General features: G+C 32.5%; 2 protein-coding genes across 5 annotated transcripts; both read right to left on the bottom strand.

Annotated features, from left to right (window-relative positions):
- Nucleotides 1-3956: 3956 nt before the first annotated feature.
- Nucleotides 3957-6350, bottom strand: LOC145088300 (uncharacterized). Of its 2 annotated transcripts, none has more exons than XM_079026562.1 (7): nt 6084-6350; nt 5703-5840; nt 5487-5566; nt 5216-5299; nt 4997-5064; nt 4616-4903; nt 3957-4525 (listed from the first exon to the last, which is right to left on the bottom strand). In XM_079026562.1, exons 1-7 carry the CDS (start codon nt 6214-6216, stop codon nt 4189-4191), a joined length of 1128 nt encoding a protein of 375 aa, XP_078882688.1. In that variant the 5' UTR covers nt 6217-6350; the 3' UTR covers nt 3957-4188. The 2 variants fall into 2 exon arrangements, with proteins under 2 accessions (XP_078882688.1, XP_078882687.1); XM_079026561.1 differs by having other exon boundaries at nt 4616-4912; nt 6084-6348.
- Nucleotides 6351-9735: 3385 nt separating this feature from the next.
- ATRZ-1C (RNA-binding (RRM/RBD/RNP motifs) family protein with retrovirus zinc finger-like domain-containing protein) lies at nt 9736-13699 on the bottom strand. 3 transcript variants are annotated; one of them, XM_079026563.1, is made up of 4 exons: nt 13551-13699; nt 13261-13395; nt 10275-10759; nt 9736-10180 (listed from the first exon to the last, which is right to left on the bottom strand). In XM_079026563.1, exons 2-4 carry the CDS (start codon nt 13372-13374, stop codon nt 9910-9912), a joined length of 870 nt encoding a protein of 289 aa, XP_078882689.1. In that variant the 5' UTR covers nt 13375-13395; nt 13551-13699; the 3' UTR covers nt 9736-9909. The 3 variants fall into 3 exon arrangements, with proteins under 3 accessions (XP_078882689.1, XP_078882691.1, XP_078882690.1); XM_079026565.1 differs by lacking the exon at nt 13551-13699 and adding an exon at nt 10980-12640 and having other exon boundaries at nt 13261-13393; XM_079026564.1 differs by lacking the exon at nt 13551-13699 and adding an exon at nt 10980-12724 and having other exon boundaries at nt 13261-13393.
- Between the last annotated feature and the right edge of the window lie 2160 nt (nt 13700-15859).

The following is a 15859-nucleotide window of genomic DNA, read 5'->3' on the forward strand; positions in this document are numbered from 1 at the left end:
TTTGAAATCGAGCTATAACGAAAAAAGTTATGACCCGTCGAAGTTTTACGGCTTAACCGACATGACACTGCGTAACATAAAAATAAACACAAAATTAGCTGACGGAGTCTAAACGAATGTCGTAGATTACATCGCCACCTACGCGTGGATATAAAGAAGGTCAAAAACAGAGTTCGTATGCGAAAGTTACGGAATTAAGAAGTCGGGAATAGACTGATGTGAAGGGAGACATGTGGCTTAATCTCGACCCTTGCTTTCTCCCTACGGTCTCGTATTCGGATCTCGACAGTTGGCCCTCATACGTGCAGCGTAGCGCTACAGACGTGCAACGTACACCGAAGGTACGCCCCGCGTATGCGCAACCTCCCAGCTTATAAATAGATGCGAGGTTTTCCCATATTTGTCACACTTAAGCCTTTCTTTCTCTCTCAAACATCTTTCTAAACCCCTCCCAATCCCTAGTACTTCCCAGGTGCTAAGAGGCGAGTCCTGGAGCGCCATAAGGCTCCAAGAAGAAGAGCTTTCGGCTCAGAAGTTCTGCTCGCGCAGAGCCCGGTTCTTCGCTAAACTCAATTGTAAGTGAGTTATGTTTACCATTATTTAAGTATAACTTATATTTAAGTTCATTATCGTTATTATGAACCTATAAGCAATACATGTGCTAAATATAAATTATAAAAAAGTGTTATCATAATACCTTTTAACCGCTCGCGGTACGAGGAATCTGGTTTGCAGGGTTGCATAGGGTTGTTGGATTTCAGAACTGCTTAAATTTCAAAATGGTCATGCCCTTCAGTGTTTCATGTATGGCCCTTGTCTGTACATAGTAGTTGAAAAGTATTGTTTAATACTTACAAAACAATATCGCTCGTAAACATTAAGTTAATTACTCACCATAAATATTAGACTAAAATATAGTAATAATGATACTAGGTTTCGTCAAAGGGAAATAAAGTTGTTAGAAGCAAAGTGTTGTCAAAATTACGAATCGTCACTTTAACAAGTGAGTGCATAGCCCCTTTCATGAACATGATTTTAATACAAATATTGATTAAAATATTAAATATATGTTTGCATGTGAAATATTTGTTATTGCATGAAATACGTGTTAAGAGCATATCTGATAATATATGATGATTTATGATACAAAACAAACCTAAATTATTTGAGATGGATGTCGGGTAGTACCTCCTTATGAGTGTGGGTGAAATATACACGGAAGGTCGAACTCTAAGATTTGTCATTAATTTAGAGCATGGAATAGACATAGTCATTTGTCCTTAGTCCGAGAGTATGGAGAAGACATAGTTATTTGTCATTAATCCGGGAGCTTGGATTAGACATAGTCAATTGTCCGTAGTCCGAGAGTATAGAATGAGCATAGTTACTGATCCGAGAGCATGGATTAGACATACATGATCCGGGAGTATGGATTAGGTAAATAGGTTAATTTTAGATCCGAGAGTATAGATTGTGTCGTTGTGAAGATCGACGGGGTGGGGTAAAATTGTTTATATCAGGTGAAATTGTATATATCGTGAGTTCTAAAATACACACACACACACACACACATATATATATATATATATATATATATATATATATATAATATAACATTGTGGGATTGAAATCCTATGTACTCACCAGGTTTCCCAACCTGACCCGCTAAGTTTATTTGTATCACATGTATCGATACGAAGACACATTACACTGAGAGATTAAAGGAGATGTAAATCATTAGTGTAAATGAATGTAAGGTCTGTTTATGCTTATGTTTATGTATTGACAATGACATCCCAAAGTTAAAAAAAATACATTTCTTCATAAATGCTTTGATAATATATTTATCATGTTTTTGGGAACAAATTCCGCAACATATTTCTTTAAAATGGATATTCTGATTTTTTAATAAGTATAAATAAAAATTTAAAATGACCGTGAATTTGGGGATGTCTATATATATATATATATATATATATATATATATATATATATATATATATATATATATATATATATATATATATTATGTGTGTATGTATGTGTTATTTAGATGAAGAAAGCTTGTCAAACGATGAAGATTTGTTAAGTTTATTGGGTTTTAGGTATGACATTGCATTAGAATCATTTGTGAAAAATATTATTCAGTTGTGAATGTTCTAAATACATAATTTACTAGAAATATTTTGTAATCAAATACTTATATATCACAAATATCAAGATATCATATTAATAGTTACTTTTATTTTTGTTAATTTCATTCTTGTCAATTTGTTTTTTTCTCCATTGTGTTTACAAGCATTTATTAGTTACATTTAATTCTATAAAAAATTGATGAAGATAACGCAATTCATATTTGAATAAACGGTAAAGATGGTCTATATGCTACATCCAAATTTGCAAGTCTAAGTTTAGATTTTTTTGGTAAATATGCTCCAAAGTTTGATTTCTTTTATATTTACCTTTCATGTTAACATGATTGTTAAAGTTAAACATGACAATAAAAAAACGAAAAACTAGTTATCTTTTCAGTTAGTTATCTGTCAAACATAGCAAGCAAGGGATTGATTGTATGTTTTCAATGTTCAACATACTATTTCTATTCATGATGATTGAGGAAACATTCCAACAAAAGACAAAATAAATAAATAAACGGTTTGATTGTGTGGTTGCAATGCTCAATAGACTATTTTTATTCACAATTATACGTTTTAAATACAACTTACAACTTAAAATTCGATTATATTTAGAAAAATACATTAAAAGTCATAACTTTTCTCTTTGAAAAAAGAGACCAACGTTGATCTATTTGATCATTTTCATATACAATCTCAAGATTAATAACTTTACTTTTTATTTTTGGTTTGTTTTTATATTCAAAGTTAAAAAGTGATAGATGTTTGCTATTATTTATTTGTATTCATATGTATTTTAACTAACACGAAAACGAACGAATAAAAAACGATAAACACAACACGACACGACAAATATAACATATACTAAAAACTAGTTTATTTAATGAATATTTTATCAAATATAACACGACAAAAGCAAAAAACACGATTAAGAATTGCTAAAACGTGTCAAATTTGTATCGAATTTTGAACACGAACACGACACGACATCGTGTTTTTTTACACGATTGTCACCTTTCGTTTCGTGTCATGTATTTTTGTCGTGTCGTGTCACAAATTGTCACCTTATAAAGCTCACAAGGTTTTGATGTGGAAGCTACACTTAAAGCGGGTGCCCACACATGTAAACCTAGTTGACAAAAGGTTTGATGTTGACTCAACCCTATTCCTGGTGTTGATTCTTCTTTTGAGACCGAGATCACTGATCATTTTTTATTGATTAGAAAAGTTGCCAAGTTTTATCTAGAGTTTGATTGTTAGTCGGTGACATTTTGTTAACCCTTCTCTTAATACTTTTACGAAAGATAGATATGATTTTGTGGCCGGATAAAGTTGACCTAAATGTATTTTCAAAGGTAGTTATTGTCACATGTATTCTGGTTCTTTGGAAAAATCAAAATAATGCGGTAATGTGGTTTTAGAAACGGTTAAGTCTAAAATGCGAACTCTTCAATAAGTAGGTCTCTCAATTGTACTTTTGGATTAGCAACCGGAAAAAAAAATCTCAATTGAAAACATAACCCCAATGTATATAACCATTTACACGTTGTAAACTGTTGCTTTTTCCAACACCTTTATGAGTTTCATAAAATTCTACAGTTCCACAATATAAAAGAAAAGAATCACATTTTGCTATTTATTTAACATGCCATGTTCATTAGAATCATATCAAAACTTGTATTTTTACTTTATGAAAATTTCAATATCTCTCTTACATGCTCAAATTCAGATCATTTACACTATTAATCGCATATACCTTTCTAATTTAAACAGGAGCCGAAAGCACAGATTTTTGGAAAGTAAGAAACCAACACATCAAAAGACAAAAGGATACACTAGTCATATATATATATATATATATATATATATCATAGAAACAAGCCGTAATGAAAGCTACCAAACGGAGAACCACAAACAAAAAACCACCCACACATCACAACGAGCAGAATGCAGATGAGCAGATAGATAGCCAATGTCAAAAGAAACTAGGGAGGAGACATCTTACATACCAATAACACAATGAAAAAACTAGAGCTTTCATTCATCAATCCAACTAAATGTTTGCACACCAAATACGAACATCTTCTTTGAGACGGGGGAACAAGTCAAAGTTTGTATCCAAAATTCTCCTGAAGATAGCCAATATCTTCTTCCTATCAAGCTTAAGACGATCACGTAAGGTATCACGCTCCGCCTCTGCAGCAGAAACCCTCTCCTTGCATGACTGCAACTCCTCAATAGCACATCGAAGCTGATCCTCAACAGACGCCCTCCCCAAACATCTGGTAGCCGCTTCCTCCATCAGATCACTCAACTCTTTTGCTCCACTCCTTAGTTTCTCCACAAACCTAGCTTCAGAGGCATCGTTCTCTCTTCCAAATGCCTTGCCACTGTGAACCAAATTACAAACCAGAAAACATAAATAATAATAATAATTAAAAAGTGTTGTTGATCTTGATCATATACAGTATTATACACACCCGAGGTTCACAAGATCAGGAATTTCAAAAGTATTCTCCATGTCAGAGCTCGACAAACCCTCTTGTACTTGATTGTTATTTGTAGTTTGTTTTTTATTTACATCATTGGATTCTTCTTGTTCCTTGCCAGGACTAAAGTTTTTAAGCTCTGCTTCAGAAGGTTTGCTAGAGAAATTCAACGAATCCAAGGAGAGTTTTTTGAAGACATAACCATCCTTCAGTTTCATTCCATCAAATACCTCATATAAATCTCCTGTTTCAGGGTCAAGGCTATGCCTAACTCGTAGCCTATATGCGCTACACAAAATGTGAGATAGATGGATGAAAAAACCCGACCCAAAAAATGTAACAGATTTCAGAAAGAAAAAGGAAGTGTGGTACTTTAGTTCACTGGATGTGATAAGTCTAGGAGCTGGAGATGTATATTGGTACCCAGTATCTCCGCCACTCTGTCAACAAAAAAGTGAAGAATATATAAATATATACTCCCAAACATCACAAATTTAATTTTATTCAATGTTACAAGTTACGTAAAACTTAGAAATAAGAAAATAATATGATAATGACAATAGAAAACTTGCAACTGTAATAATTCGTTACATATTTTATAGCCATGGCTTGTAGATCTATTCTCGGTAGAAGCTTAACAGTGGCTTTCCTCTGAAACTCATTCACATTCACAACCTGCATTCATTCATATAACTAAAACAATGAAAAAACAATCTATATATAGCTAGAAACTAGAAAATAAAAATGCCCAAAATAACCTTGGCCCTAAATGCCAGCCAGGCAAAGGGTAAAAGGGCAAAAGGGCAAATACGTCTTTATAGCAAGAGCTCTATGTATGTGGGTGAGATATATAGAAATGTACCTGTGCTAGATCTCCCATGTATTTCCCTCTTTTCACACGAGCCCAGCTGCCCACGGATACCCCACCATACTTGCTGCGAACTGTAAACAAATGTGGAACTTCAGAAACCCGACTTGGAATTAAAATCAACCTTGTTAAAAATAAACCCTTAATTTTGATAAAATAAAAAATTAAAACTAAAATGAAAGAAGAGTATTTAACAAAATTAGAACATGCATTGTCTATAATGCTCTTCAAGAAACTTGTCTTGATTCTCTTCATATCTCTCTTCGTTTTTGGGAAAAACGGGAATGCTAGGAGCCTTTGGTCCAGCCTGGGCTCCGAGATCTTGACCAAAGTAATTTTTAAGAAACACTGCATCAGAAAAGGAACAAAAACTAAATGAGTGACAAGTAAACACGTATATGTAGGCCATAAATGAGAAACAAACCACAGTTTTTAAGTTACTTCATGTTATTGATGATGATCAGAAATGGTAAAAGTAGAAGGATATATATTTTCAAACAACAAAATAAATTTTCCATGAAACCCTAAAAGCTAGATACATTCCATTCCAACAAGTGACGATGATTGGCAGATTAATGTTAATATTTATACCGCCATTTCTAGAATCTTCCACGTCACGAGAACTGAACAGATAGTCACTCCGAAATACTGTCTTCGGGCCTCCGTCACGCGTCCGTTTCCCCGATAAATAATCTGCTGCTGTTCCTTTTCCCTTACCTGCCATTTTTTCTTTCACCTGTAATCTGTAGACAAATTTTGGGGGGGTTTCCCCTGATAGCAGAGAGATTTAATAGCCAATAATTAACAATACCTACGGTCGACGTATGGTTGACTACGATCAGTTAACTACTCTTTTCGTCTTTCGTGACAATGGTGAGTGGACCATTTACTTTTTTACGATATAAAGTTGTAGTTTTCATTTATTTATTTATTTATTTTTTTGTGTTTGAAGGGAAGAAAACATTTTCAACGAGTCTGATAATCAGGTTTGTCTTTGAATCTTCGATTTTTTTTGGTTTTTCTTGTTTGGGAGGAGATATAATAGATACAGTGTCTTTTTTTTTTTTTTTTTTTTGAAAAAAACAAACAAAACCGTAGGCTTCATAAGAAACCTATGATGTACAAGCAGTTAATGCAAAACATGCATTAATTGTTTGTACACCACCGTAGGCTTCATTGTTACCATATCGAATTTAAACATATATGACGGTACTCAGTATTCAAAAATCACGAGATTTAGGATTCGGTATTATTAGTATCAATGCTAGTACCAAAAACATGTATCATTCTTGATACACAGGTACCGGTAATATTAATTTGGTTCGATACTCGGTATCGTTATTTGTCAATTTTTTGGTTGTTTCGAAAAAAAAAAGTAGAAAAGTTAGGTGTTTTTGTCATTTTATCTGCATTTATTAGAGAAAATTACAAAAAAAAATCAATATGAGTTTAAAAACTACTTATTTGGCTTTTTTTTTTTTTTAAATTTAATTTGGCTGGGTTTTGTCCGATCAAACTTGAAAAGATTGTTTTATCCATTTGACTTATTTTTTATTTAATCATATTAGTTATTTGAATTTTAGAAAAGGCCCACACTCTCCACCATTTCTCTTCATCATGTACAAGAATATAACCAATATAAGATGCACCACTTACTTTATGAAGTTTGGGAACCCATTCTCGAACTCACTCGGAAAATTACACTAAGTAAGAACTCTCAAGGGTGTTACTTAAAGTCTAACACTCAGGAAGGTCTCCTCCCCCATCCAAAGATGCACCCAAGGGATGTATTTTTAAAGCTTTTATCTTGTAGGCCTAAAGAATTTAATGGTGTGCTTGATCCAAAAGTGACCATTCGTTGGATAGCATAAATGGAGCAAATTATTTGTACGTGTCAACGTGAAAATTACCGAAAGGTGGGATACGCTTCCCAAATGTTAAAGATGATTCCCTTACTTGGTGAAATACACTCCACCGAACTCTACAATATAATGTTGTGTCTTCCTTCACTTGGGAAGAATTTGTGGAAAGATCAACGACAAAGTTTTGTTTAGCATATATATAGGCATAAGCATGGGACTAGAAAGTGATCTTTTTTTTTTCACTAGACAACTTGACTATTGACGAATACAACAAGAAGTTTTTTGATATGTTTCCATTCCTTGAAGATACTCTATAAATTGATATCTTAGTTTTAGGATTTAATCTTTTATAACTAAACTGTGTTATAAGATACGGTCTAGTACAGTGTTAGTGATTTGTGAACGCCCTTACTTAGAGATGTACATCAAAATCAGTAACCGACTTTAGAATGATTATTATAAGGCTCGGTTTAAGGATAAGCTAGTTCCAGTTTTTCAAGTCCAATAAATTTCTACCAACTTTATTATACATTACAATTTACAATTACAATAAGGTTTGGGATCAGGTTTTCAGGCCCATCTCAAGCATGGTAAAGGTAAAGTAATATGAATATCATGGCAAGATCGAGAAAAAAACAATAAAATATTTTAGAATATTGCCTAACATTTTTACATGTGTTTCTACTTTACCCATTTTTAAATGTTAAGTGTCGATAGTAGATAGTTTCAAATGATTATTTGACATTACTAAGAACAAGAACAAGAACGCAATAAAAATACAGTCATATCATCAGGGCCGGTCCAGACAGTGGGCAACCCAAGCGACCGCCTAGGGCCAGGTCTTCAGGGGGCCCAAAATTTCTAGGCTATGTAATGTATATATATATATAAAAATTAATACCTAAATGATTTTTAGGGTCTAAAATTGGTTCAAACTCAAACTAGCTCAAAAGATAAATAATTTGACTTACTTATTGCTAATTGTACTTGTTTATAGTGAAGAATAAATAATATATTTTTTTTAATCTTTATGATATTTGTCTTTAGGGAAAATGACTCTTGAGGATAATTAACTTTTGCGTTTGTACTCATTTGGTCCCTTTTTTTTTTTTTGTATTCAATATACCATCGAACTTGTTGGTGGTGTTTACCATAGCCCTTTTGACCGACTTTTGACCTGTGATAGCCGGTTAAAGGGTTATGGTGAACACAGATAACAAGTTCGATGGTATATTGAGTACAAAAAAAAGAAAAGGGACCAAATGAGAACAAACGCAACAGTTGGTTACCCTCCTGATTCATTTTCCCTTTACTCATTTACAACAAATCCCACATCATTTCCTACTGATATTAATGACTTTTATGAGATTCATTCTTGCTTCTCTTCAAAACATAACCTACGAAAGGACATTATTCATACATGTACAACTTTGTAATGCACTTGAATATTTATTAGGGGAATCTTGACTAAGCAGACGCATTTCATGACTACATTTACATTTCCAATCAAATGATTTATCGTATCATGGATTCTAGACAAGTCTACAAACGAGTGGAATCACAAGTGCTATGATTTTTGAGTTTACTTAGCTTTAAGTTCGAACTCATGGGATAAGATACAACATCAGTATTTACAATACTGATGTTGTATCTTATCCCATGAGTTCGAACTTAAAGCTAAGTAAACTCAAAAATCATAGCACTTGTGATTCCACTCGTTTGTAGACTTGTCTAGAATCCATGATACGATAAATCATTTGATTGGAAATGTAAATGTAGTCATGAAATGCGTCTGCTTAGTCAAGATTCCCCTAATAAATATTCAAGTGCATTACAAAGTTGTACATGTATGAATAATGTCCTTTCGTAGGTTATGTTTTGAAGAGAAGCAAGAATGAATCTCATAAAAGTCATTAATATCAGTAGGAAATGATGTGGGATTTGTTGTAAATGAGTAAAGGGAAAATAAATCAGGAGGATAACCAACTGTTGCGTTTGTTCTCATTTGGTCTCTTTTCTTTTTTTTGTACTTAATATACCATCGAACTTGTTGTCTGTGTTCACCATAACCCCTTGTCTTTAAGAGCGCCACTTTTTCTTTTCGCCCCAGACCCCATATAATTTTTGGACCGGTCCCGCATAAAAGAGTCATGACATGAAGTAGCTAAACACATCGCCAAGATCATGTAATAAGTCTTGCTAAATGCTAATAACATCTGAAATGTAAAAAAGTGAGGAAGCAAGAACCAACACCTCCAGTAGGCAATTAGAAAAATCAAATTTTATTTAAGTGTATGGATGTATTGTTGACGAATTTCAAAATATAGACTTGTTGACAAAAAACTGTTTGGATAAAGTAGAAGGCATACATGAAATAATAATTTACTTTTAGGAGCCGACTGAAAATAAATTAGTAGAAGAAAAAGTGGCACAAGGTTTTATTAACCACCTCAACTGAGATGAGAATGATTCACACACTAACTAACCAAATCTAGAAAGCGGATGGATAAAAAAAAGGTTTCATCGTTGAGCATATCAGGTAACAAGAAAACTTTTCAGTAGTCAAAGGATGATGGCCGGCCACCTCCCCTTCTGGGCCGGTCATATGGACCAGCTCTATCCCTATAGTTTCTTCCTTCATAACGTGCAGGTCCACCACCACCACCACCACCATATCTGTCACTGCTCCTCCTCGGGCCAACTTCCCGATCATACTCTCTCTCCCTGCCATACCCGCTCTGTGGCGGCGGCGGCGGTGGTGGGTAACGTTCCGGGACTCCATATCTATCGCCTCCAAACCGATCTCCACCTCCACTTGGTGAGTACCTATTAAATCAAACAAACGCCAAAATACATAAATATTTATTGTTTAAAGGGTAAAACAGTCATTTCAAAACATCTCAACTCAAGGATAGATTACCTATCACTTGAATAGCGACTGCGGCTTCCAACATACTTGCTATCTCGACTATCATAGCGGTCTCTATCCCCAAAACGCCCTCCATCGTATCTATCATCCACATAACGTTCACGGTCAGCATAGCGGTCTCCCCTGCCGCCACCAAACCTGGGGCGGGAAGAGAACCGGCCGCCACCTCTACCACCACCACCGCCTGCTGAAGGGCAGTCACGAGCCCAGTGTCCTGAGCGGCCACACTTGAAGCACTCGTCCTGTCCCATAGATCTGTCACCACCTCTACCGCCAGAAGACGGATAGCCTCCACCGTAACCGTGATCCGCCGCCTCATCACCGCCCATTTTAGGCTGAGCCTTGTTGACGGAGATGACTCGTTCCCCAAGATCACTTCCATGCATTTCCCTGATTGCATCTTCCATGCCTCTACGGTCTGAAAATGTTATGAACCCGAATCCACGTGGACGCCCCGTGTCTCTTTCAAGCATTATCTACATCAAGATCATGCTTAATACCAAGTTATACAGGTTTCAACTTATAACACAAGAAACTAACAATCAACTCTTGAAACATGATAACCTATAAGTATGGCTAATTAACATATTATATATTATAACAGGCATTCAATAAAGAGAGAAGAAACTTTTGCTTATGTTGTTACACGATAAAAGAATACTAAAAGATGAAATATGACATGGTTTAAGATGTTACCTCTATATCAATTTGGCCGATAAAGAACTTAATTTGTTAGGATTTATAATAGTAGATCATATTCAGGGCACTCTGCACCAAATCACTTATCAATTTCTTCTGTTCTTTCTCACTGATTACTTACTACTGTTACTAATAACAGATCTTTAACTGGAATTTTCTTAGCCCGCATAACATAAATTACAGCACTTGGGATGACTTAACCACAGAAGTTCAGCTGATGATACGATTACTTTTGTTGTTTTAGCTTAATTTCTAAGATTTTATAACATAACAAGGTCATCAGTTTCTTCTTTCTTCCCCACTTTGGACAACTTAAGGGATCTTTTACTATCTCATCTTTCAGGGAAACATACATCACTATTGCCACTTCATCATATTTTTGGTGTCATAAATTATATCAGTGCCAGATAGTTTCTTGAACATAAGACACTAAACAGCAAGAAGAAGCTCTATATAGCTAAAAATCATTGGGATAAAGATAGCAGCTTTAGCTTGAAATCTTGGAAACCTTCACCAAAAAGTGTCAATCCGGATCACATTGTCCCATTTACCAACAGTTGCTACATTGTACATGAATCAGCATGGAAAACTAAAAGCCCTGGTAGTAGTAATTGTTTTCACAAACGGTGCTCTACAACACTGCAAATCAGGATATTGAAAATGAAGGCGAGTGCTTCTGAGGGTTGAGCCTAGGAGGCTCTATGTTTTACTTACACTATAACTAACCATCATGGACTTTGTCATATAAGAAATCTACTTGAAACAAGTGCTAAGATAAATGAAACTCCAGCAGAACAGGATGCAAAATCGAGCACAAAGATAGCTTCAGTCATTGAGAATCCTCCACAAAAGAATACTATGTACCCTAATCTTCTGCTAAATGATGAAGTCCACCAATCTGACTTTCAGTGTACATATTATTTAATGAAAACTGCTCAAAACAGATGGCATAACTGACAAAACAGAGCATGGGCACCTTAATCCTAGCAACTCTGGTGTTAATCTGAATGCTCAAGTTCTAAAAAGCTCAAAAAAGTATATGGAGGCAGTTGAACGAAAGGTGCATTAATCTAATCAAAAGTAATCATATCGAAGCACAACCACACATGAACTTCTCAGAAACTACTGCTCTCCCAATTGGCTAATTCCCCCACATGCATGACGACTTACTAGAATCTCACCATATGCGTGTCCTATCTTACCACCCTACACCTGTCCTTCTTTGGCTTTGGGCTTCCTCCTTGAGTACACCTTCCAAGTTACTGGTCCAAAGTCTTTTCTCTATCACAGATGCAGTGTGCATTCAAGAATATGTTCTTTAATCAATCCCCAAAACTTTTGGTATTATATATGGATAATTCGACTTCAAATCCTAATCAACAAGTGTCAACAACGAATGAAAAAATGATTGGCTTTAGTAAAAGCTACTAGCTTCGTGAATTTTGCTAAATCTTTTTGACTTTTCAGAGGTTCAGCCGCATGGTAATAATACATATGACAAGTCCAAAATTGCTGATAGATATCCATGTGTGTCTCAAACCACGTACTTTCTCAAAGCAGATCACAAGCTTACTTAAACGGGCATATCTGATACAAGCTTCTTTTAATAAGATTGTGCAACATGTTGACATACAGATGTTCTATTTCAAAACAACCAACTGAACAAAGCAAAGCATAAAAACGAAAGTGAGCTTCAGCAGTTCAACCCAACAGAACCCACAGTTTCTTGTAAACAAATCCATCTTAAGCAACCAAAGATCAGAACCAGCATTCCAGCAAGAAAACAAACAAACAGATTATTAATAACAGAAGCACCAAAGGAAAATCATTGACTTACAATAATAATATTTAAGATCAACTTTTTAAGGAGAAAAAAAAATGAACTAACAATCATGGTTAACATAAATTTGTTTCTCTAGCATCTACAGGGTTGCATAAATCAATAAACAAATTCAAATAAGACTCATGTCTAACTAAGTTTCCTGATGGCTAAGCAAACCCGTAGCAATGCCAAATAAGTAAGGTTAACAGCTAAACCACCTTATGATCAGAAAATACTTGCAACCCTACACCCTCCTTACAAAATCCAAAAGACCCACTCAAATTTACACCAAATTACGAACCCTCAGGATTATTGAAAGAACATAATGATATCAAAATTAGGACCTTAAAAATCGTAAATCTGTTCTTCCACGTACTTTCTCAGAAATTAATGTTAACGTAGATGTAAATTTACCAATTAATCAACAAATCATAAAAGATAAGAAAAGCAAGGAACCTGAGAGTCGATAATTTTTCCGAAACGACCAAAGGCGCCTTCCAGTTGGCGCTCAGTAACGTCCCATGATAGCCCTCCGACAAATATACGGTAGTCCGAGTCTTTTCCAGCCATCGAGTTTAACAATCAAAATGCCTACAAAAATTTAATTTAAACAAATAGCAACATAATATACAGAAACCCTGCGTCATATTCAAAACCGAATCATCCGATCGGCTAAAAACATTCACACAAAACAAAGACAAACTACCCATGGTAGGCGTCGTCGTGCGACATAAACAGAAATTTACCTAGATTGCGACTGCTTTTTCTTTGATGAATCGCCTTTTTTCCAGAATAATAGAGTAGAATAACGTGAATGGGTTTTAGGGCTAAAATAGAAACCCTAGTAGAGGGGATTGAATATGAATGCAATCAAGTATGTGGGTGTTTAGTATTAATAAATTACACCCTCCATTATTAAACTCTTACCGTCTCAGTCCTCTTTTTAAATTTAGTTAGGACTATTAGGTGTTGCTAAACCAATATTCGTTTTCGAGTAAATTAGAGTCATGTCCATGTTACTAAACGATTTTTGTATTTTTGTAAAATATTTATGTTTTTGTATAAACTTTTATTTATATATATATATATATATATATATATATATATATATATATATATATATATATATATATATATATATTAGTTTATAACCTGTGGGAACCACAGTTATACAATTAATTAAACTTTTAAAATAAAAACTAAAAACTATTAATAAATTATTTTAAATAAATTATTAATTAAGAGATTTTTTTAGTTATATAAATTTTAATCATTGATTTAAATAAATATGTGAAATTATATGACTTTATTATTTGTAGTAAATTTATTTTAATTTTTATTTTAATGTTATTAATTTAATGTAATTAGAGTTGGAAATTTAAAATTTGAAATTTGAAATGGAGAATAAATAGGTTTACAAATGACATGCATTAATTAATAAATTTAATATGGTGATACATGGCAAAATGAGAATAAAATATGCATTTAATTAGGGGGCTAATAAGATGACAAATATCAAAAGGAGAATAAAACTATTCTTTTATTAGATATAACCCGTGGAAACCACGATTATAAAATAAATTGAAATTTTATAGTAGAACCTCAAAATTAATAATTAATTATTTTAAATAAATTATTAATTACGACATATTTTTATTAGTTTTGTGAAATTATAATCGTTGATTCAAATAAATATATATAATTAATTTTTAATATACATTAGATATTTTTTATTTGTGAATTAATGAAAACAATAATATAAAATTTAAAATTTAAAATGGAAAATAAATATATTGACAAATAACATCACATTAATTAGGAGGTCTAATAAATTTAAAATGAAGAACTAATAGATTGACAAGTGGCATCATATTAATTAAGAGGCCTAATATAGTGACACATGGCAAAATGACTACTCTTTTATTAGTATAAGGATATATATATATATATATATATATATATATTAGTTTATAACCCGTGAGAACCACGGTTATACAATTAATTAAACTTTTAAAATAAAACTAAAAATTATTAATCAATTATTTTTAAATAAATTATTAATGAAGAGATTTTTTAGTTATATAAATTTTAATCATTGATTTAAATAAATATGTGAAATTATATCACTTTATAATGTGTATTAAGTTTATTTTAATTTTTATTCTAATGTTATTAATTTAATATAATTAGAGTGAGAAATTTAAATTTTGAAATTTGAAATGGAGAATTAATAGGTTTTCAAATGTCATGTATTAATTAGGAGATATAATATGATGACACATGGCACAATGAGAATAAAATATGCATTAATTAGGAGGCTTAATAAGATGACACGTGTCAAAAGGAGAATAAAATTATTCTTTTATTAGATATGGATATGGATATATATATATATATATATATATATATATATATATATATATATATATGTTCAGGTTCATTTGAGACCATTCTAATTTTGTGAGACCGTGAGACCAAATCTAAAAATAATTTTAAAATGCAAAATAAATGGAAAAATCCAAAAATTCTTTTTTTAAATATTATTTTCGGAACTTGAATTAACTAAAAAAAATAAATATAAAAAAATACTGTTTTTTTTTAATACGTGAAATATTCTAATAGAATATTACACTGACATATTCTAAAAAATAATTTTAAAATGCAGAATAAATGGAAAAATCTAAAAATTCTTTTTTTAAATATTATTTTCGAAACTTGAATTAACTAAAAAAAATAAAAAAATTTAAAAATAAATTCCATTTTTTTTTTAAAATACGTGAAATATTCTAATGGAATATTACACTGACATATTCTAAAAAATAATTTTAAAATGCAGAATAAATGGAAAAATCTAAAAATTCTTTTTTTAAATATTATTTTCGGAACTTGAATTAACTAAAAAAAATAAAAATAAATAAAAATAAAATCCATTTTTTTTAAATACATGAAATATTCTAATAGAATATTACACTGTACATATTGTAAAAAATAATTTTAAAATGCAAAATAAATGGAAAAATCCAATAATTCTTTTTTCAAATATTATTTTCGGAAC

Source organism: Lactuca serriola, chromosome 2 (genome assembly GCF_051521515.1).
Source record: "Lactuca serriola cultivar US96UC23 chromosome 2, Lser_US96UC23_V15, whole genome shotgun sequence".
Classification (NCBI taxonomy): domain Eukaryota; kingdom Viridiplantae; phylum Streptophyta; class Magnoliopsida; order Asterales; family Asteraceae; genus Lactuca; species Lactuca serriola.